The 24,057-nt window shown below is 53.4% G+C and overlaps 1 protein-coding gene across 1 annotated transcript in view; it reads right to left on the minus strand.

Moving 5' to 3' along the window:
- Positions 1–22,679, minus strand: part of LOC119097232 (neurogenic locus notch homolog protein 1) — a gene marked incomplete at its 5' end in the record, with an annotated part of 35,807 nt that extends 13,128 nt beyond the window's left edge. The window contains 7 exons of the mRNA XM_037220318.1: positions 3,377–3,607; positions 4,320–4,556; positions 4,999–5,232; positions 7,883–8,116; positions 19,560–19,589; positions 19,888–19,968; positions 22,596–22,679. Coding sequence (XP_037076213.1) covers positions 3,377–3,607; positions 4,320–4,556; positions 4,999–5,232; positions 7,883–8,116; positions 19,560–19,589; positions 19,888–19,968; positions 22,596–22,679 — 1,131 coding nt within the window. The remainder of the gene's footprint in view (positions 1–3,376; positions 3,608–4,319; positions 4,557–4,998; positions 5,233–7,882; positions 8,117–19,559; positions 19,590–19,887; positions 19,969–22,595) is intronic.
- Positions 22,680–24,057: the final 1,378 nt, after the last annotated feature.

The raw sequence follows: 24,057 nt of genomic DNA on the forward strand, positions 1-24,057 counted from the left end.
AGATCCAGGTCTTCCAGAGCCTGGCGATCCTTGCCCGCCACCAGACCCTGGCGGGCCCTCCCCACCTCCATATCCTGGTCCAGGTCTTACAGACCCTGGTGATCCTTGCCCGCCACCGGACCCTGGTGTGCCGCGATCACTACCGGACCCTGGTGTGCCACGTCCACCACCAGGCCCTGGTGTACCACGTCCATCATCCGATCCTGCTGGTCCTTGTCTATCTCCAGATCCAGATGGACCTCGCCCACCACCAGCTCCCGGTCCATCAGATCCTGGTGAGCCTTGCACAGTGCCGAAACCCGGTGATCCGCGCCCGCCGCCAGATCCTATTCCACCAGGTCCTGGTGATCCTTGTCCTGCACCAGACCCTGATGGGCCACGGCCAGATCCTGGTCCACCTCTTCCACCACTCGGCTTTGGATACGCTCCGCCGGGAGAGCCTAGCTCTTCATCGCTGTCCCGAGGCACAGCGGTGGATGGCGAATCTGCGCTGGCTGTGCCTGAGCCGGGCTTGCCGGGACCCTCGGGACCATCTTCTTCGTAGACAGCGGTCCCTGGCGTGAACTCGGTGTCCGGCGGAAGGTAGCCGTAGCTGCTGTGGTCCCTTGAACGTGGCTTGTCACTTCCCGCGGCTGGGGAGCCAGGCTTGACGCCACTTTCTTCCTCTTCAGGTGCAGCTCCTCCTAGGCCCGGCCCGCCAGGCTCTCCTGCTGATGCTCCTGGGACTGACGCTTCTCCAGTACCTCGCAGGCCTGGTTTAATGCTGCCCTCAGGGCTCGTTCCTCCGAGTCCCGAGCCCGCTGGTTTCTGGCCTAATCCCACACCGCCGGGGGCACCTGCTCGATCTCCTGCTAGTGTTTTGATGGTGCCGATGACGGTTGGGCTGCCTCTTGGGCGAGCCGCTCCTGTCTCGTCGCCAGATGTCGCACCAGACGGCTGATCCGACGTCGGTTTCGGGAGCCCACCGCCAGGGGCGACAGAGACGCCATCTGGTCCCACGGACGTTGGCTCTGCATCGCCACCCGTCTGGGGGTCTCCTCTGCCGGTACTCTTACCTGGTTCTCCTGAGGTTGCCTTGACCGATGCACCTGTTCCGGTGCCCGCGCTTGCGCCACCCTTACCGCTTCCCTTTCCACGGGTGCCTGCGCCTGGGTACCCTTCACCGTCTCCCTCTCCACCGGGGCCTGCGCCTGGGTATCCCTCACCGTCTCCCTCTCCACCGGGGCCTGCGCCTGGGTACCCCTCACCGTCTCCCTCTCCACCGGGGCCTGCGCCTGGGTACCCTTCACCGTCTCCCTCTCCACCGGGGCCTGCGCCTGGGTACCCCTCACCGTCTCCCTCTCCACCGGGGCCTGCGCCTGGGTACCCTTCACCGTCTCCCTCTCCACCGGGGCCTGCGCCTGGGTATCCCTCACCGTCTCCCTCTCCACCGGGGCCTGCGCCTGGGTACCCCTCACCGTCTCCCTCTCCACCGGGGCCTGCGCCTGGGTACCCTTCACCGTCTCCCTCTCCACCGGGGCCTGCGCCTGGGTATCCCTCACCGTCTCCCTCTCCACCGGGGCCTGCGCCTGGGTACCCCTCACCGTCTCCCTCTCCACCGGGGCCTGCGCCTGGGTATCCCTCACCGTCTCCCTCTCCACCGATGCCGGCGCCTGGGTATCCCTCACCGTCTCCCTCTCCACCGGGGCCTGCGCCTGGGTACCCCTCACCGTCTCCCTCTCCACCGATGCCGGCGCCTGGGTATCCCTCACCGTCTCCCTCTCCACCGGGGCCTGCGCCTGGGTACCCCTCACCGTCTCCCTCTCCACCGATGCCGGCGCCTGGGTATCCCTCACCGTCTCCCTCTCCACCGGGGCCTGCGCCTGGGTACCCCTCACCGTCTCCCTTTCCACCGGTGCCTGCGCCTGCGCTTCCCTTCCCATCTCCTTTTCCGCCTGGTGCCGATCCCAGCCCTAGGTCCTGTGGCGGCGGGACGGGATCGGATGGCGAGGAGACCGTGCCCCTGGCGGTGCCGGGTTCGCCCGGTCCGCTCGGCCCCTCTCCCTCCTCTCCTAATAACTCGGGCGGGATGGGCGTGCCGTCTTCGTAGAAGCCGGGCGTGAAGGCGCCGTACGGCGGCAGGTAATCATCGCCCCAGCGACCCCCGCCCCGCCTACGGCCATTATCCCTGTTCGACCCGTCCTCGTCTGTCGCGTCGTCGTCGGCGAGGGAAGGATCGAGGGCGTCGGGATCGCCCTCGCCGCCGCTGCCGGTCGCCGCAGCTGCGCCTGGGTACCCCTCACCGTCTTCCTTTCCACCAGTGCCTGCGCCTGGGTACCCCTCACCGTCTCCCCTTCCACCGGTGCCTACGCCTGGGTACCCCTCGCTGTCTTCCTTTCCACCGGGGCCTGTGCCTGGGTACCCCTCACCGTCTCCCTTTCCACCGGTGCCTGCGCCTGCGTTTCCCTTCCCATCTCCTTTTCCGCCTGGTGCCGATCCCAGCCCTAGGTCCTGCGGCGGCGGGACGGGATCGGATGGCGAGGAGACCGTGCCCCTGGCGGTGCCGGGTGCGCCTGGTCCGCTCGGCCCCTCTCCCTCCTCTCCTAATAACTCGGGCGGGATGGGCGTGCCGTCTTCGTAGAAGCCGGGCGTGAAGGCGCCGTACGGCGGCAGGTAATCATCGCCCCAGCGACCCCCGCCCCGCCTACGGCCATTACCCCCTTTCGACCCGTCCTCGTCTGTCGCGTCGTCGTCGGCGAGGGAAGGATCGAGGGCGTCGGGATCGCCCTCGCCGCCGCTGCCGGTCGCCGCAGCTGCGCCGCCAGCTAAAAGAACGTGCAAGGTCACGACATGCTCGCGGTGCTAAAACGTGGGCAGTGCATACCAAGATCGCACATGCTGTGCTCATGCATCAGTAGAAATGGACAGGTGTAGCAAAGATCCACGTGCTTGTAGGAGATAATGTTAGGTGCATCATTAGATCAGAGATCAGAAACGTCCTATTCGGACGCAAAAATCCCGGATGTTCTCTCACGATTCGTTTCTGTTATTCGTGACTAATAACAAAGTAGTAAGAAAAGGAGAAACCGATGATGCATACTCCATGGGTTCCATTTCAAGATGCCAGAGAATTATGTGCACTGCAGCCAGTCGGTGAGAGATGTCACGTGCATATCCATGCAAGATGCAGCCGCTATGCATACACCGTCGTACCTGTGTCTGCTCTCAGCTCAACGCCTGTCATCAAACCCGCCCCCTCTGACATCATGTGTTTCTACCCCAAGCTACCATGCAGGTCAGGTTTGCCCTCCGGCGAGTCTCACCGCCCCCGCTTCCGCAGCCAGCAGCAAGCAAGTGGCCGACCACCGATCGGCGGGACCCGCCCCACGAGACTCACGTATAGCCGTGCAGGAGGGCTTGCCCTCGCGGTCTTCGGTGCACCGGAAGCCAACACGACACTTGATGGTGTCGCAGTCGGGCGCGCGCGGCCTGCGGCACACGCTGGCGCAGCCGTTGGAGCAGCACTTGGAATCGTTAAGGCACTGCGAGTCGTACTGGCACGAGCTCCTGCAGCCGCCGCGGGGCAGCGTGTCGCTGGAGACCCTCGGGCAGAGGCCAGGCTTCTCGGCTGGGGACGGAAGGCCTGGTCAAGCGCCACTCAAACAGGCGGCGAACGTGTCTGGCTGCAAGAGGTGCGAGACAGGGTGCACTCTATGATCTTAATTTGGCTATCACAAGCCCACAGTTGCAGTGTTTAGTGTCGTCGGCAGAGGGGCCGGAGAGCCAGAGAACCAGTCAGAGTTGGCAGCGTATTAAATCGACTAGTGACCCGTGGGAGCTGCAGCGTCCCCGTACCGACTGTCCACAGCCCCTCCTCTGCTCGTGCATAAACCCCGAACACGTGCAATCAGGGGTAAGGAAGGAAAAGTGCCGTAAACGTACGGCCAGAATTCATCAGATTAATTGCCAGCAGTGAAGTATTATCAGCGCGAAACCGCGACGCCATCGTCTATTCCGTTCGTGACTTAACCGTGTGATGAGCACGGTTGTTTTGAACAGCAAAGAGACGTCAGGACTGGTTTGTGAAGTAAACCCCCATTATCATAACAAGGGTAGATGAACGGTGAAAATGCCAACTACAATCGAACGGCTGCCATCAGGAATCCTTTCTCAGAACAAAAATGTGGTCAGCACGATTTGATGAACGCATGAACGTCTGATAAACGCAGCAGGATAACTTTGATAAACTTTCTCGCGATGCATCCAAAGAGCTGCACACCGTCGGCCCTTGTTGTCCTGGTCTCCAGAAGGTCTCCAGAACGTCACGCGCCCCCACTGACCCGTCGATAAGCACTGGGCGTCGCCGGCGATGCTGCTGACGCACGCGGTGCCCTCGGAGCAGGTCAGGTCGGCGCAGAGCTTGCGCAGGTCGGCCGGCATGCAGCGGTTGCCGCAGCCGTCGGCATTGCAGCACCTGAGTCCCTCCGGACACTGCTCGTCGTACTCGCACTGGTCGCTGCTGTCCGCCGGACAGCGCACCCTGGGGGCCACCACCGGACAGCGGCCCGGCCGCGGCGCTGCGCACAGAGCAGGCGGCAGTCAGGTCAACAGCGCACAGCGGCCCGGCCGCGGCGCTGCGCACAGAGCAGGCGGCAGTCAGGTCAACAGCGCACAGCGGCCCGGCCGCGGCGCTGTGCACAGAGCAGGCGGCCGTCAGGTCAGCAGCGCACAGCGGCCCGGCCGCGGCGCTGTGCACAGAGCAGGCGGCCGTCAGGTCAGCAACTCACAGCGGCCCGGCCGCGGCGCTGTGCACAGAGCAGGTGGCCGTCAGGTCAGCAGCGCACAGCGGCGCCACCATACCAGCTGGTTGCTTATAATCACGTGAATGCCTCTACATCTCGCAAAGCCGTGTGACCCAACTTCTTCTCTTGAGTTCACGTGAGATGCACACATGGCCTATAATGCGGCATGGATAACCAAACGGATTGGCCCTAGTCATGGCAGCCCAGGACTCCTTACCTGTGCTAACGCACTGCGCGTCACTGACGCCGTCGTCGACGCAGGAGTATCCCTCCTCGCAGTCACGGTCCTCGCAGCGTTTACGCAGGTCGGGCGGTGCGCAGACGCTCGCGCAGCCGTTGTTGCAGCACCGCTCGTCACCGGAGCACTGGAAGTCGTACACGCACTGGTCCTCGCAGCTGCGGGTCCGCGGGTTCCAGAAGTCCGCCGCCGGGCACCGACCGTCCTTCTGGGCTGGAGAGCAGAGGTCACTGAGGTCAGACGGTGCGGTGAAGGGTCAAAGAGGTCAGAAGGAACGGTTGTCTGGCTGCTGGGGTGTGGCGACAGGGTGTAGAAGTTGAGGAGAGATGCACTCAGTCCTGTGTGTTCGGGACTTCATGGCAAACATTCCGAATAGCTGACCGGAGAACACAAGTGGGAATTCGTATAGAAGAACACAAGTGGACGGTCGTAAGCTTACGACAACCAGGAATAGAGGTGAAGCTTCGTCAACTTCGGCACAATTTCGATAACCACATGTTTTGCTGTTCATTTTTTCGGCCTCAAGCAGCTTGGTGGGTCATTCGGGTTCACCAGTGAAGAGCCACGACGAACATTCAGAGACGAACGCCCGTGAAGCAGAAGAAGTGACGATTATGTTGACCTGCGAGGCGTGGCCTAGGCTCGCGACCGTATTCGCCGCGCTCATTTATTATCGCGGTTGGTGGCTCGTGGCCCGCCAAGAACCAAAGGTGATATGCTGGTCATTGGCATTACAGAGCAAGCGCCGCAATTGCTCTGCGTCAGCAAGCCTTTGTTATCATTTGCAACATCCGCATGCAGTCATTGAACAGAATAAACTCGTGAAGTCTGTAAGATCTCACAGAGAACACGACGTCACAGCAATACTGATCGATAGGCAAGAAGCCCGAAAAACGTCGTGATCAGCCACTGATAAAGCACGCCTTTCACCTGTTTGACGGCAGTCTGAATCTGCAGCAACGATCTGCAGTGGTCTGCAGCGAAATAACTGAATCGTTGCATATTTTGCAACACTCCGGTACTGCGTCAGTGCAGCACAAGCAATGTATGTCTATCAACTCACGTCCTGATAGGGGCGAGGGCATAATTTTTTATGCAACCACTTTGAGGTTTTTGAGGATACCTCTCCAGCGTGTTAGAAATTTCGCTCAAGTTTTCACTAGGCTATGGATGTTCATTACGCGTGTTTTCCCACCAAAAGTGTTTCTAGCTTTTCTGGCTCCCGAGCAACAGCGCTTTTTTAGGAACACTGCACGGCAATCTAAGGCCGCCGCGGGCGGCGGGCGGCAGCGCGGGCAGCGGGCGGCAGCGAACGATGCCGCGGAATGCGTGCGGCGGGCCGACATTGTTGCATGAACACGCGCACGGGTGGGCGGGGTCAAATTGACCCCTCCCCCCAAGGTTTTTCCAGAATGATCTCGGAAGGGCGCGTCGTAGTCGCACCAAATTTGCAATAGCTGTAGAGAATTGAATAGCAGATCTTTTGATGCGAAAAATTTGGTGTGTATTTCAAGGTTGCTAACCTATGGCAGGGGATGGGAATTTTCTAGGGAATGGTGCAATGCGATGCAACAATGGAGTGTTAGATGAAGTCACACACATGTAAAATAGTTTCTTAAGCAGAAAATCAATGACACCTAGAATTACAACCACTTCAAATTGACCTAGGGGCAGGTATGAAGGTCAGAACAAGGTCAAAGCTAACCCGCTTTTCACTCGAGAGCTCGGTTTTATGGGGTAGTTTCTGGCGCTCATTTCAAAATTATTCATGACAGGAACCGCAATCTATGGGCTTTTTAAAGATCGGAGAAGGTCACTGACAAAAATGACGCAGGTCAACATTTTATTTTTAGGAACAGATCACCCGGCGTAATCCCCGACCTTTATTCGAATGGCAAAATAGGAACAATCTCAAAGGCACTTGGTCACCTTGGCCTTATGAAGGTTAAACAAGGTCACTTAACTCACTGACCTTTTGCTTAGAACAGATACCTGGCTTCACGGCGTTACGTGAGGAGTGTTTCAGGGCACTTGAGAGGCCAGTCTGGAGTTTGACATTGCTTGACCTTATTGGACCCCAAGCTCATATTCTAGAAACCTCAAACTTTGATGCAAGGGATTTTACGCACAGGGTAATCTGCAATGCGAATGTGGTGTCTTTAGTTATCTTAGTTTCCGAGATCTCAGGGGGTCCAGTTGACCCTCGCCCATCCGACCGAAGGATATTCAGCCGGCCACCCCGGCGCGTGTAAATGGAGCCATGTATCGTAAAGGTATGCTAAAAACACACAAATATATGCAGTTATACTGATAATTAAATAAGAAACACACCTGGCTAAATTTCATCTCACCATAAGTTATGGTCTCCTTGGTACGATGTTGTAAAGCTGAAAAAGTGTGATTTTGGGGAAATATTGACCTTTGACCTGCCATGATGGGATCAATTACCGACCTAACAATAAATAACTAGTACGAAAGACGACATTTTTGTACCAATCGAGATCTCTTCTGAGATCAATCCACTGATGTTTTCTGCTAACCCCTTCCTGTATTACGTTGGAAACGCCAGAAACCGCATTAACCGTCTCCGCCTATCAACCCGCGTTATGAAAAGCGCCGAATCAGGGCGAGGGTCAGGGAGCGTGGAGGGAAAAATGGGTCAGCAAGACTGAGTGAAGGATATGTGTACCGACGCCGGTATTCCACAATATTATTTGATTAGGATGAATAGGGAACATGTTGCATACATAAGGGACCCAAAACTATTTCATAACGTGAAAGCGCGTTAAGCGCCAAACATGAAGAACATCCTCTACAAACGCTGAAACAACGAAGATCTGCACACCTCAGTATCCGCACTTACTAGTATTGACACAGAAGGCATCCTTCAGCTTGTCCTTATCGAGGCAGGCGTAGCCGTCCGGACAGTTAACGTCGTCGCATGACTTCCTGAAGTCGGGATCGAGGCAGGCGTTGGCGCAGCCGTTGTTGCAGCAGCGCTGCTGTTTGGGACACTCGGAGTCATACTTGCACGTGTCCTTGCAGTCACCCCGGTACGAGCCCGGCTGGATGGCCGGACACTTGCCGGCCTTGACCTCTGCGGAGGGGGGGGGGGGGTGGAGTCAGACAGGGGGTCGGTGAGGGGGTCGCGTTGGACGGGTAAATCAATGGGGAGGGGCGTAGTTCATACGGGGGGTCGGTGGGGAGGGGTGGAGTCACACAGGGGTCAGTGCGGGGGCCGAGTTAGATGGGGAGATCAGTGAGAAGGGGAAGAGTCACACAGGCGATCGGTGAGGAGGGCCGCAGTCAGATGGAGAGACCAGTGGGGAGGGCCGGAGTCAGACGGGGTGATCAGTGGGGAGGGGATGATGGTCGGAACAGGAGATCGGTGGGGAGGGGTGGGAGCATTAACATGGAGGAAGAAACAGTCTCCTTTCGTCGTAGCTGCCAATAAAAGAAATGGCAGAAATATTCTAATAGTATAAGAAGTCTTTCACTACTACTTATCACAGGCTGCATTTGAACATTCCAGCTACTTCACTAGCTGCCATTCTACTACAGTAAGGCGATGTCCTTCCAGCTGTCCATCCGCTGGAATTCTAAATGGGCGTCATCATGCGCGTGGAATAGTTGACTTTTAGCTGTAGAGGCAACCTTCGCATTTGCCAGCTACAACTCTGGGCTCTGTAAGGATGTTGTCGTAATGAGGAAAACAGTGTAAATTTCGCTTTCAAATGTGCTAGCTGAATACTCAAGGTCCAGCGTAGCCCAGTGCCGACAGTTGCATGCCTTCCAAGGCCATGTGAAACGGTCTCTAGCTTACAGCCTAAATCACCCAAGGTGTCCAAAAGCACGATGAATCATCGATGTAGGAATGCAAAGCGTCATTGTTCTGTCGATCGAACGCTGCAGTATGCTACTTCTTTGTTTCTGTTCTCGAGATTCTCGTGAATAAACGGTGCGTGCGAATGCACGATTATCCCACGGTTGTGCCGTTGCGAACAATGCAAATGTTGTCACGCAGGTTCTGCTAACTTCAACGGGCAGGACTGGAAAGGAACTTCCTGAGCTGGAATAATAGCCATCCATTTCTCAAATACCGATGTCATCCTTAGCGTAAACAATGTTTAGACAGACACCTTGGATAACACAGCTCCTGTGACACAACAATGGGCTCGGCGCAAAGGCATGCGCTCAGTTATACAACACGCCGTGTCTCCTTTTACGTGACATGTTATATATCAGCCGTGTTCATCGGGGGGTTTCTGAGGCCTAATAATTTACATGACTTGGCTATGGCTAAGGCTATGGCTTACAGGAAGCGTAAATTCAGATGGCCGACTCGTTCAGTAACGTTGCGTCGTTGGTAGAGACCCCTTTAACAGCATGACGAGCGAGGTAATGACAAATGGCGCTCTAATCGTGAGATGAATGATGAGGATTAGGTCTCGAATAATGTACATGATACGAAAACTCAAACTTCATGAGGCAGGTGTTTTTTCTGAGCCCATAACAATGGGTTTATGCATGCATTGGAAAGTTTGTCTTCGTGGCACCTTAGTAGGTATATGGGCTCCCAATTGTTGTCTTAATACGTAAATCACATCGGCTGATTTATTTTTCCCTTGTCTGTGACCAAACAACCACAAAACTGATACGCTTTTCGTGGGTATTAGTCACAGTGGGTTGGGCTGTTTTCCTGTGTGGTTTTCATGGATCAGACAAATATCCTTCGTTTTAGACCCCGGCGTACAGTATTTGGTAAAATTTAGAAGGCGCTGTTGTCTGCCTCCCGGCCGACCACTTGTTGCTCTACGTAAGGTGTTGAGCTGGAAACGTAGCGTGTATCCCCTGCCTTCACCCACACCGCGCAATCATTTTCAGGCATTTACCTGCACTAACTGGAAAGATCTAACCCTAACCAATGGCCCACACTGGTAGATATGTGGTAGATATTCGGGTTGCGTTGCCGCCTGCCAGCTAAATGCGCAAGCGCGCAGGTTTGTACCAAGTCACGTTATCCCCCCTGTTAAATCGTGTTGGTCTAGTGTTACTGCGACTCCGGATTTCCAAGGTCTAGACATTGTACACTATACACCAAGGTTCCGACACTCGCATGTTATATTTGTAACTGGAACTTTTTGCTTGTTAGGCTTGTAGCTACACTTGTGCACATGTAGCACTTTTCTGCAAACTTTTACAAGACTGTAAGTTGTATGTTCCCCCATACCAAAAGAATGTATGTGGTCATAAGCAGCGTTACAGGGAAATGCGCCTGACCAAATAGGTAAAATGCATAAGCGCGCCTCGAAACAATTCAGCACAACTTGTCAATCATTCTGCTACTTGCCGTGCAAAACTGTGCGGCGGTGAAGTCAGTAATTTCGAAGAAATAGGCCTCTCAAAATTTAGTCCAGCTGGACCGAGCAGGGTCAGGGATAACTGGACCGCGCCAGGATGGGCTGGCTCAAGTCAGGTCAGGTCGGATCAAGTCGGACCGATTCCCTGGAGTAACGAAGGTGCCAGTTGGCTGACTTCGAGACCCGTTTGGCCTATGCTGTATTGGTCGTTATAAATATTTTGCACAGTAAGCATTGCTGGCGTCATCATACAGTTCCAAAATTTATAGCTGTCATTTAAAACCACTGGTAAGACGTATGCTTTTGCAGGTGGGCAATACGAGTTACGAAGACATACATAAGTGGCAGATGCTTTCACTCATAGTGACTGATTGCATTCGTGAGAAAGACACCCGGAACCAAGACACGAGATGTTCTACTCGCCGAAGGATCTTGCCCCACCGCCGCAACCCCAGTACAGCTTCCGTCACTGCCTGCCTCGCCAGCTACGGCTTACAGCGTGGATTAGGCAGCGGGGGTAACCAGCTGGAGCTACAGCTTGTGCCAAATTGTGTAGATGTTGTGCTAACGCATTCATTGTTACTGTGAATATACTTTATGGTACGGTGATGTTCGCAAATGATGTCTGCAGGGTTTCGCACTGAAAAAATGCCGTCAAAAATAAAGGTTCATTCGTTGTAATACCCGTCAATTTTTACATTCCAGTCGTCGTAGACATTTCCAAAGTTTAGGAAATAAGTTGAGCTGGCAGGCACCGTTCGCACAAACGCAAGCAAAATGTACCAGCAGGTGAGGTCACGTGCATTAACACCTGCTGGGTTCGCCTTCAGCGGCAAATCGCTTGACGTTATAGCCAAGACACACATAAGTAGATTGACGAGAGATATATAGGTGAACGCAAGCTGCTGAAAGAATTCTACACAGCGCTAACATGCTGGTCCCCGGCTCTGCACAGTGCTCGCCGGTGCAGTGTTCCTGATCAACACTGCCTCCCAGCGCCTGCAGACTTCTTTTTCTGCATTGGGAACGAGTAACGGGTTTAGATACCAGTTGGCCTTATGTCACAGCTAGTTGTAGCGTTCCGTTCAAGGGTGTCGATTTGTGCTGTTTTGTGAGTATCTTTGTTGAGCTTGGCCTACCAAATATTGGCTTACCCTTCCCCCTCAACCCCGCCTCAATCTGTTCGGCTTGATTCTTACCAGAAAGAGAAAACAGGAAAATTCAATGCAACAAAAATCCTATCATTTTAGGTATTTCTTGCTGCCAATCACTACCATACTTTTCAACTATGGGACTAGTTCCTAGATTTTTAAAGATTTTGTTTATTAAAACAAATATCCTAGAAAGCATAGAGTCAGCTCCTTTGAAAATTGCATATTCACGGCACGCATCTTTTGTCGGAGCCTCGCATCCCTCGCCCCCTCCCCCCCCCCCCCCGCCCCCTCTCCCCAATCAGTAAAAGAATTATGCCCTCGCTTCCCTAAAACAGTATTTAGGGGCGCAGTTTTGTAAGTGCGTCGTCAGCCTGCTGCTCAGAGTCGCAGTTGTGTGACCCACTGCAGCGGCCCGTACGGGCTGCTTACGTCCCGCACTTAGGTAAGCCTGTTTACTACATTGAGTTGTTTCCCGGTGGGGTGGAGTCAAAGTGGCAATTTGCACGGGTCCTGACGAGAGAAGAAGCGGAATGGATTTTGTACTGTGCGATGAATTCGAGCTGCTGGGATCGTCCAAAAATTTGCGGTGTTTTTCCGTCATTCTGAACTCCGCTCCTGGGTACGCGTTACTCACGTTGGGTAAAATTTCCGATGGTTGCGCTGCTTTAAGCGCGAAGTCCCGAAAACATAATGTCCGTTTCGCGCTTAGCTGAACTAGAGGTGCGAAGCAAAGACCAGAGGAAATGTGGTATGAGATAAAGCCAAAGGTATCCGGCTTTAAGGTTTTAAAGCATTTTCAAAAGTTACATATGGTGTGCAACCCTCCTCCCTCCCCCACTTTAAGCACAACATCATGTTCTCCGCTCCCACACACCCTTGTGTGTGGAAGCGGAGACCTCCTGGCCTTCCCCGTTGTTATGCATCGGTTGCACTCCATCATTATTACAACCATCATTTCGCCTCTGAGCACATAATATATGGATGATCCCGTACCTGGTTTGTTGAGTGTTTCAAACTCCGGCGGACAGACCTTTAGCCTTTTGATGGCCTGTTCATCTTGTTTCTACGTGGATAACATAGGCATAGAATCAAGCAAATACGATAAAACAAGCAAGGGGACTGGCTAACATCACCATGACATAACCATGGCAAAATAACCATAACTATCCATAACCATAATCATAACCATCGGAAAATCAAATGGCAGCGCCGAAACTCGGCTTTTATAGCAGGACAGACCATGACACCGGCATGAAAGCAAGACGAACGGACCATCAAGAAGGTAATTCGCCAAATCTACAGACTATTAAGAAGGCGAGAATAGCTTTGATTCACCGCGTGCTACAAAAACATTTTCTCTTCTCCCTTGGTCATCAGTACCAATCTAAATTGCAATGATGATCTCAGAAGCAAGTACGTGAAGCCCACAAGTTTATTTGTCAGTACGGAAACTGTGCAGCCCGTTGAGAACAATTCAACGGGTCCCACAACCGCAACCCTGAGTAGGAGGCTGACAAGTGCCTGCAAACGGCGCTCCTTGAACTTCTTGGGGCCTGCCGGTGCGTCATACCGTAATTCTCACCAGATGCAGCGAAACAAGGAGGCTGCGAGTGCTGGGAGCAATGCTGATCATGAGCGTTGCATTAGTGATTAATGTGAAGAGTCAGGCGCCCAGTAAAATAGCGCTACCTGACCAATTTACGTACTTAGCGCCAACGCGTGTGGTCTTTTTGTCACTCCGTTTAAGTATATCTTAGATGTAACTTTCAATAACATGTCACTAAAGGTGCCCCTCCCAACATCATACTGTCTTGCGTTTAACGTGAGCATGTTTGTATATTAAGACAAATGTTAGCACTTCCGAAATGCACTTGACATAATAGCGCAGGGTTTATTCCAGTCTAGTGATGGCCTTTTCCAGCCGTTCACCTCGACGCAGCTGAGCTGCAACTTTTTGAACGCACAGCTCGGAATGAACGGTCTCTTTAAATCCCCCTATCGGTTATTGCAATGCCGTTGGAATTATACATGTCTGCGTGAAGAAAAGCAAAAAACGGCATCACACTGTATGTGATAATCTGGAATCAAACTCGATAATGTACTTTCTTTACCTGATCTGAATCGAGCATGTATCATGGACATGTCATCACTAAACCAAGGTTAGGTGAGACTTTTCTGACGGGCATCCACCAGCAGCGCTCATGAGTATGATACATGGTATCAGGATCGATACACATTTATATATTCCGACTAAGACAAAATTGCTGAATGGAGAGCTTTAACATGCAATCATTTAGTAAATGTTGCGATATCGGATGTGTCGTTTAAACATGCTCCCACACACATTTCCTCTGCTGAACTAAGCAGCACTCTGATTCTCCCCGTGCATTCCAATACGCTTGGACAGACTGGAAGTAAAACGCCAACATTCGGCTTTAGAGGAGACACCAAACATTCTGCGCACGTCTCCCAGAATTCCTTCTTAGAAGGTTCAGCTCCATTGAACCCAGCCGGGTTGGCCTACCTATGAACCGCAGGCCGCTCCCACAGTACGACTCGCAGAAGCCCATCTCTGCCGCCTTGTTCTTGTAGTGCATGTCCTCAAAGAAGATGGAGACGGGCCTGGGCTGAGCCGACGTCTCGGAGGAGCCGCCGCCGGCCCTGACCGAAGCCGGCGGCGGCTCGCGGCCGCCGAGTGGCGCGCCCGAGGGCTGCAGGACTTCGCCGGCAGAGCGAACCGAGGCGGCGAACACGAGCGGAGCGAGCTCGGCGGGCTCGACGGCCGGAGCTTGCGACGAAAAGCTTCCGGAGGCGGAGCGGGGCGGAGGCTGCAGTGTCAGCTGGAGAGGAATGGGGCCCGGTTTCGCGGCGCGTGCCCGGTCCGCTCTCGCAGCGGTGAGGAGTGAGGCGATCGACTGGGGCAGAGGGGACAGCGGCTGGACGCTGACCGAGGAGACGCGCGAGCGTCCCCTCTGTGTCAGCTGGAGAGGAATGGGGCCCGGGTTCGCGGCGCGTGCCCGGTCCGCTCCCGCAGCGGTGAGGAGTGTGGCGATCGACTGGGGCAGAGGGGACAGCGGCTGGACGCTGACCGAGGAGACGCGCGAGTGCCCCCGCTGCCGGGCTCCCGGCGAGTGGGAGGAAGAGGTATGCGATCCGGCGGACGCGGAGGTGAAGGTGCTACTGGTGTGTCCGTGAGAAGTGACTCTTGGAGAGGAGTTAAAGTTGGGGGTTGAGGAGGTATTTGGACCGCCATTTAGAGAAACGTGGCTACGTTCGCGAGAATGTCCCATCAATTGTGAGTTTGCAAAGGCGATCCGTGTAGAAAGAGACGATCTGTTTGGGTTAAACCTCCTTGTCCCTCGCGACTGGCTTCGAGATGAAGGCGTGGGGGATATTGAAGTGGACACAGACGCCTCGCTCTGACCCGTCCTGATCGGTTCCTGTGATAAACCCTTCGATGGGGAAACGGATAAGGATTGAGCTAAAGCTGGAGAGCCCCCACCCGTGTGACCTCGAGCAGGGCCCCGGGAGCGTCTGGTAACAGCTGGGGACAGCGCAGATACCTGCTGATTCCCCTCAATCCTACTCACGTTTACCCGTGGGAAGTCCCTGGACTGGGAAGCGAAGCGTAGAGACGGAGCAGGGTCTCTCATCCCCTCCCTGCCGCGTTCCCGTCCCGGGCGTCTGGAGCGGAAAGCCCTGCTCTGTCCCCGTGGGGGACCCCTGAAGCGGGACGTCAGGGGGGTGCGCGGCTCTTGATCCTGCTGGCTGTGCTGGAGGGTCGGATCGGGAAGGGACGACGCCGATGGGGACGCTCGCGTCGGCGGCAGCCCATAAAGACCACTGGGCTCGCTCGGCACGTGAATCGAGAACACATCCGCATCCGCGCCGAGTCCGACGGCCACCAGGGCGGCGACACAGGCGAGGGCTGCGACCGAGTTCATGATGCCACCACGCCCTCCACGACCCCCGCGCGCGCGGCTGACCGGACTGGACTGACACTGGCGACTGCGCCGGTCGTTATGTCCGCCTCCTTTTTATAACCCCCGCTCCCCATCCCCCCTCGCCCGGCGCCGTGACGTCATCGGAGCCGGTGCCCCCCTGTGACGAAAGTGGCGTTGCCGGACGCGGTGTGCAGTGATATACTGACACGTCGTGGGAACGGTACGAGCATGGGGTGCTGAGACGCTAGGGGCTGCTGTTTTGGGCAGCCTGTGATGGGCGCAGGCCAAGGCAGGGACCGTATGCCCGTGTGGGGTCGGATCATGGGGTGATGTGTTCATTTTGGCCTCAGGTCAAGGCAGGAGGCTTATGCCCGTGTGGGGTCGGAGCACGAGGTGATGTGTTTATTCGACAGCTCTAGGTCTAAGCAGGAGGCTTGTCCCCGTGTGGGGTCGGATCGCGGAGTGGTGCGCTCATTCCAGCGCCTCAGGTTAAGGCAGGAGGCACCCGGAACAGGAGTGCACTGGGCATGGCTCATCTGTTTAACTGAGCGTGCCTTTGACGAGACTCCACGAGCAACTTGTCTTCAGTCGCTTAAAAATGCATGAAAAACGTAAATTATGCACCATTATCTATGTGGTCTTCATTTGTTCCCGCGTGATATTGGTCAACTTTGCCGATATTCTGTGACGGGAACATTAATGAGATAAGCAGCCAACACTAGAACACAAATATGGACGGCAGAATATGTCTACCTAAGTTTCGAAAGGAACTCTGTCTAGAAAAGTGAAATATAATTCAAACCTTCAACGCACTCCCACGTTACGATGAGGCATGGCGCATGAAAAGCATTCAAAGCCCCGGAGCCCATTTCAAGCAGCTTATGAAGAAGATACCACGCTTAGTATGCTCCACCGCCTTGCTTGCTATCCCATTCATTGCCCACGGTGTTTTGCGCCCATCTCTGAAGCGTAAACAACCTACGGCACGCCCAAGATTCGCCGCTGGGTGTGCACCATGACATCTAAGACCGTTCTGCACAAAGAGCAGGTGTTCTCTGCAACTCACGCGTTGAATCAATAGACCAATACAGTTGCTTGCGCCGACTCATGCATCCATGCAGATCCAAACAGCCTTATGTCTTGGCAATGTACACAGTCATGGCGTGGTGATTGTTGTGATGACCGAACGGTTCTGGGCTAATCTCTATTTGCTGCAAAGGCTGAGGTCTTTCCCGGAAAGATCAGCCGCTACTAGAATATGGTAGGAAAATAAATAAATTTGTTCCAGAAGCAAAGTGGCGAGATTATTTGTCTCGTTGCGTCATGAATAGACCAGAGCGAGAAATTCTACTTAAAACTTTACCGTCTGCACTAAAACACAAGCAGCGGCCGTCTCGAATGTAAGCAGAAACTGACCCTTACCGTCTAACTGCGACGCCAAGCTAATAGTTCCCGGAATTAACACAACTCGCATGCAGGCATTGAGTAACCAGGCGAAACACCTGCCAGGCCAGAAAACCGGACTTTGTCCTGAGAAACACCCAGCCAGGTCAAGCTTGGCCGGTCGGGAAGATTACCGGAAGCCTCGTGCGTACCCGCTACTACACCCGTGATGAGCGCATAGACCTGCGCTACGCCACATTGGGCCCGGGAGGCCGTTCCAAAACGTCGGCAGCTGCTCTTTGGATGTGTTCGTGACTCACTGCGGCTGCTGGCCAATGCACGGCGTCGTCTCTGCCAAATGATGCGTTATGGGCAGCTACTTTTTTGCAGCGAATTGCGACAAAAGTCTTTCGTGGTGTGCAAGACGCCGCTGGAGCAGCATTTAGGCGAAGCGAGTTGCTGGAGCATTCGGAATAGGTGACTGGATCAACTCGGCCATCACCGAGCCATATGCCGAACTGATGAAACAGGCATTGAGAGCTACACGTCCGTAAATTTGATACGGCCCCGGGGTACCTGGGGCCGTATCACCGAGCATGACTGCTCAAGAAGTCAACTGTTGCAGGCATGCACCTCCTCTTCAGATCTGGCAACAGGGAGCAGATCTGACATTGGTAGCTCTGCACTACACAGAGTAGTCCAAACCACAGCCGGAAATTCGTACGCTCCTACTGGCGGTTGCCGCCCTGACGTTCGCCATCTCCACACGGCAGCATCACGTCCGAGCCCGTACCAGGAGCCGTAACAAGGGATCCGTGGAGGCCCCGGGGCGGAGAGCAGCGTTGGATGGCGCGTCAGGGTCACCGACGGTGTCCCGCACCGCCCGGCTGATACGGAGGCATTTCCTTGCGCGGCGGCCAGGCCCCTTCCGTTGACAGGGAGCGGTGCATGACCGACGAACGGCGACTATGCGAAGGTCTGGGCGAGGGTATCGGCTGACTCACCGGGCCGCACCCAGAAGACGCTGATCGGATATACACAGATATCCACGAGGTCCATTTGGTAACAAATGCTGGCCTGATGTGCCTGGTGAAGCTTGGACGACGCGGCCGCCACGTTTGGGGGATGAAATTTCAATATGTAATACTAACTAGTGGCTCAGACCAGGGGTGGACCGATGCGGCTTTCACCGCCGCCCCCCCCCCCCCCCCCTCTCCCGGCAAGAATGAGCGCTGGTTTTCACCACGACCCTTTTCAATAAAATTCCGGAATTTAGCGATCATGACGGCTAATTTGGTTCCGAGCTTATAGACACCAGCATGGGCACCTGCATGTAGAGTCCAACAGCCATAGGATTGTGACAAGACTAAGCGATAGTCGAGTGAATACGCATGGTGTGCAGCGGCAACAATTGCTTAAGACTCCAAGACAAACCAACATCGCGAGCTCATTATGACGCTAGGTTTTGTACCTTTAAGGTTTTTTAGGGGGAGGGGAGGGATCTCCTAGTCTGTTCGCAGTGCGCAGGTGTATTGCCAGTGGTTACATTCCCCCCCCCCCCCCGTCGCCACCCTTCGCACTGCTAGCTACGCCCCAGGTACTAAGTATTGAAATAGCAGTCCTCACTATCATGCTGACTTCGAAGACCTTGCTAAGCTTGTCTTCAAACTCGCATGATGCAGGATTCATGAATGGAATAATTGTCACAAAAGCCGCATGGTGTATTTTGTTTAGTCGCCATAGGAAGCTTAGCCCGACACCGTGTGACAAAAAATGCAACTCAAAATCTTAACGCAAAGCGCTGGCTCCGAAAACGCCCTTCGAATCATACATTGGATTTGTGCCGATGAACGAATGAATCAGTCAATGAATAGATGAGAAACGGTTTCACGGGATTTTTATTGAAACCTTTCGGCAAGCGTGAAAAACTGGTATGAAGTTCGTAATTCAAAGGAATTATACGCTTTGATTTACGCTGGAAAATAAAGTTGTGTTAAATCATTGCATTTTAGAATGGTTATGTACCACAATCCCACACCTTTTCGTTTTCCCGTTCACTTGAGGAAAATGCACGTTCTTCGTTAGACCTAGCTACATCCACCAATTTTGCATCATCACACGCCGGCTGCACTGCTCGCATCGTCCGGGTGGTGGCGTCCGATTGAGGTCACGTGATCACCACCTGAGTCACGTGACCGTGACCTGACCCTCCGCTGGGCTATGATCTGATCTGACCTGACCCGACCTGAGGCCGCACTCCTCGGGAATCACTGCTCTGCTAATTGCAAGACCCAGCTCACAAGCAGATACAAGCTCACAAAAGCCATTCGGGGGCGCGGACCAGACATCCTCCCAAAACATGGCTTTGGTTCTGGCTGTAGTGAATTTGGCCGAGCGTTTGTTCATTTTAACCAGCATGGAGGGAGCCACATAAACCCCCTGCTTGCTGCCATGGACTCGTGCAGTTTGAAACCCGCTTGGTTCAAGGGATATGTGGTGGGAACGTACAATAATGAGGCGTAAAATTCGGAGCGCATTCAGCGGATTGAAGGAGAATATGTTTAATCATTCTAACGCTACGCAGTGTTACATTGGTGAAAAAAATCACTTTAGCAAACCTACCATTTGAGCAGGCGATTGCATGCAATTAAGGAATGATATTTGTATGTTTGCGTGCCACACCCATCATAATGACTTACCTGTATTGACTGATCCCTCAGCGACGTAATCTGAAAACGAAGCATGCTTTAGTGATTCGTGTGACAAAATATGTGAAGCAACTAGTTGTGGCTAAGACGTGAGGATATCAGGCATATCGTAGTATGTCATCCACTTAGGCATTGATTGCCGTATATATGACTGCTGCAATGGCGAGGCCTGCACAAGTAAGCATTATGTGCAAATCACTGAAACAGGCAAAACGGGCGATAAACATAACATTTCAAAGCATGTGCCATGACTAACTGTTCAATTTATTTGCATCGTATCAATAACTTATTGTGCACACTTGTCGATTATTTTGCTCACTCTGAATGCAAATTGCACCATCTTCCTCTTCGTAACAATCCTCTCCCGGGGCGCAGATCTTGGTGGCGCAGGACTCCCGTTCTGCGAAAGATGACTTCAGTTATGGTAGGCATGCAGTCCGCCTTATATCGCATATATATATAGATATATACATATATATATATGCATATAATTTGGGAAATAATACGGGCATACCCGAGCGATAACTCCTCCGAGCATTACAATGCTCGTGTCAGCCCGAGCTAGGTCGAACAGGCGCACGCGATGGAAAAAAGGGATGGTTCAGAAACTATCCAAGGGCCGAAAGGGAAGAGTGTTTTTCTTTGGTCGGGAACTGTACTAAGTGCAATTAGCGTCGGCAACGTCCACAGCATCTGCACTCACATTACATCAACGAGGGTAAATGTCGTGGAAGGTCCCACCCATTGCATGAACATTTGTTTCATTCACCCTCTCATGCTCATCCGTCGCTTCATCCAATATCCTCAAGCAGCTCATCATTACCGGAGCATAGCGCGGTCATGAGCCAAGAGCCAGTCCACCGACCACCGTGGATGGGAGTCCCCAACCCCTCCCACCCCTTCCCCTGCACCTGCACAATCTCTGACGGAGGGTCCAGGCGCGCTGTAGAGATTGGTAGCAGTGTTGACCCCGAACGGTTGCAAGAGCGTCCACTCTGGACATCATATGTTATGTCACGTAATATTATATTCTATTCAGCAATAGTGTCCTTTCCTGAATCCCAGAACTCTGCACAAGCATTTTCAGGACACAAGAACCCCAGCGCCAGGGAGTCTAACCAGAGCGGACCATCGCCAGCTCATCGCTTGAGTTGTGAGGCACTGCGATGCGATGCGATGGGGAAGCGATGGCGGGTTCAATGCTCACTGTCGTAAGTATTTTAGGGGTCCGCTACAACAAGCGAGAGCGACTAAAATGATTAAGGGTGTTGCAGTTGCCTGTGTCGTGATTTGCCTACGCGACTGGCGGAGGTGTGGGCGGCTGTGGATTTGGTCGCGTGCCAGTCGTCCGCCATCTAGTGGTCATCAGTAGAAGCTATAGTTTTGTCCATGCCGTGCCTGAACTCGTGGTTTCAGTACCCAGCAGTATTGGTTGTGCCAGCGTTTTCAGTACTACAGTGCGGATTCATACCCAGTTTGCAGGGAAAAACAGCAGTCTCCCTATCGCACGGTTGTTCGGTAGCTCTTTGCTCAGCTTTGAATAAGGATACCAAATGCCAAGAGTTTGCATGCTTGATAAAAGGATTTGCTTGGTATACAACACTCGATTAGTGTCCATTATCCCTAAATATATGTCTTAGAAAGCAAAATTATGCCGTTGCCAAAAGGTCATCTATGCATGCATGCGTCAGCAATGGACATCCGTGTCATGGTATGATTATCTGCAACGGTGCCGTAAAGGCGGACTTGAACCCGTTGACCTTTACATCCCGAGGCCGTTTTGTCCCAAGATCACACGTAAACAATAAGTCAAGGATTTATGAGTTCATCCTGGGCCTTTCGCCACATTTTAAGCAACCAACGTGACAGCTGTGGCTTGATAAACGGTCAATCATCTCAAACTGTTTCCCATTGCTCGTTAATCCTTATCCAGGTTGCTTTAGGTATGGAGCATGTCTGGAGATTCCGTGTGCTCGGGGATCCAGACCCCCCCCCCCCCCTCCTCCGCGGTCCCGGAAACTCTAGAATTTGGGGTTGCAGACTGTCCAAAGTTGAGGATCTGGTAGATCCAGAGACCTCATGGGAGGGCTGCTTTTTGGATAGCACAAGGCGAAAAAAAAATGTCGGCATTAAACGTCGAGCTTCAAAAAAGAGTTGCTCTGCCAATGCAGAAGCTTATTTGGCGCACTAGCTTCAGAAGGCTCCTCAAGAGGTCTCACCTGGCCGTTTTGGGCCCCTCTGGCCGCTGAGCGTGCCATTCTGGAGGCCCTCGCACCATTCCTGTCCATCAGGGGCACCCTGGCCGCATAAGGAACCTCCCAGTTACCTAGGGCCTCCTGTCCCTTCACTGACGCTTTTTGGACACTCGGAGGACCCAGAAACTACTCAGGGGCTCTCTGACCACTCAGGGTTCGCAATTACTGCTCGGACCACCCAGATGCTCAGAGACCCCTTGCCTTCTCAAGGGTCGCTCGAGCTGCTCGAAGCCATTCTGGGCACTGAGGGGGCCTTTGAGGAGCCCCTGCCTCGTGTTGTTCCCTCTGACTGATCAGGGGCTTCATTAGCCGCCCAGGATTCATCCGGTCACCAATGAACGCCTCTGATTGTTCGGGGGTCCTTCTGGTCATCTGAGAGCTGGTCTAGCTGTTGTGGACCCACTGGCCATTCAGCGGTCCGCTTCGTCACCAGACTTATTTAGTCTCACTCTCACTGCCCTTACACATTAATACATACATACATAAATTACACATATCGCATAACATAACATCACACATAAATAACACACATCTTGACATTCAAGAAAGTCAATGTAACTTGTTTTGATGTGGGGGTTTAGAGCACTCCTGGATGAACAAATATGCGAAAACCGATGAGCTTTTTGCAATAATTCAGAGCAACTTCTCGAAACCTCTGAACCTTTACTAGCGGACCAAACCCAAACATTATCAGCATGGGATAAAATAGCTGCTGATTTAATTGATGCACGTGGTCATCGTCCTTGTTCATCGAGGCTCCTCTCCCACTCACCTCGTACACAGCGGGCTCCGCTGGTAAACTGGTCGTGGCAGATGTAGCCGACTGGACAGTGCTTGTGCTCGCATGAGGCGGCATCTGAAAGGGAAGCAGGGGAGTTGGTTAGAGCGGGGTGCAGTACGAACATGTACAGCTGCCAGCTGACGTGACGAGGCTGTCCGGTGAAAGGGAAAGACTGCCTTTGTTGGCTTATGCACACAAGAGGGTCGCACGATAACCCGCTACCTCGTATATTACACACCCAGACCTTCCGTCGCTTTTGAAATGAAGATATGTCCATTGCGCATTAAGCAGGGCATGTTGTAAAATGCCGAAATGCCCACTAATTTAAATAATAGGTAGATGGTGATTGAGGACTTAACTGAGGTGTTCCGGTAATATGTATAGCTGTTCAGTATTGCGCAATCCGGTATTTAGTTCTCCAGCTATTGTTCCCATCGATTGGTGTACGCTCCGAATTGTAACTACTAAGTAATGATCTCCAATTTAGGATACAGCCTATGTTTAGAACTCTTTTTTTATCTGCCTTGAATATCATTTCCATTTGCATGTATTGTGTTGGTTTTAATTAAGAATGGTGGCCGTCGCTGCTGGTAGCGGCATCAATGTCTTGCATCCATGTATCCGTCTGGCATCTTCTTTACATCCATGATTTTGGTCCCGTACTCCTTAGACCAGCTCAGAACTCGTTCACTCCCAGGCGTCGCTTGTTCCGCCGTCTTTCGTCCTTTGTCAGTGGATGTCCCTTGAATCCGCCGGCATCAGTCTGAGAAACTACAGCATTCCAGTACGGATCTACCGCAGTATCATTTGCCACTGATTGGTGATTCTTCGAAGACCATGTAATGATCCACACGCCTGTCAAATTCATCCCTTCACCGTCGTCATCGCAGCCTGCCGCGAAGGCCACACATTGCCACCGAGCACGGGCGACCATTAGCATAAGCTGGCCAGATACCATCAGGGCCCTGAGGACTGTTCGGTGACTTGCAGGGGGCGGATGGCGACTTCCTGGCCCCCGCCGACGAACGCCAACAGCGTCAGCGTCGTGTGACGACGACAGGACAGAACTGTCGGGATTACTCCCCGTCAGATCCGCACCGGGAGCACGGCTAGCACGGCCAGGATCTCGTCGTAATTTGCAGAACAGAAAGACGAGGCCTTATATAGCATGACACGTTTGAAATGTGCACGCCGTCAGCGAGGTGATATACGCCCTGGGTTTTCAGCACGCTATCATCCGCTGTCATTTTTTACGGTTGCATTTACCTTTGTCTTGCCATTTGCCAATGTCCAATGAGTGCCAACCATTATAGCTTTGAAACCTCTGTTATGCTTCGCCCAAAACCCCGCTTACATGGACAGATAGCTAACACACCCTCCGTAAACGCCATCCCCACATAAAGTTTTGCGTGCATGTTCATCTCGGCCTCCAACAGCTTCCAGCGCGATGACT

Source organism: Pollicipes pollicipes, unplaced genomic scaffold (assembly GCF_011947565.3).
Source record: "Pollicipes pollicipes isolate AB1234 unplaced genomic scaffold, Ppol_2.1 Scaffold_1493;HRSCAF=1756_pilon_pilon_pilon, whole genome shotgun sequence".
NCBI lineage: Eukaryota > Metazoa > Arthropoda > Thecostraca > Pollicipedomorpha > Pollicipedidae > Pollicipes > Pollicipes pollicipes.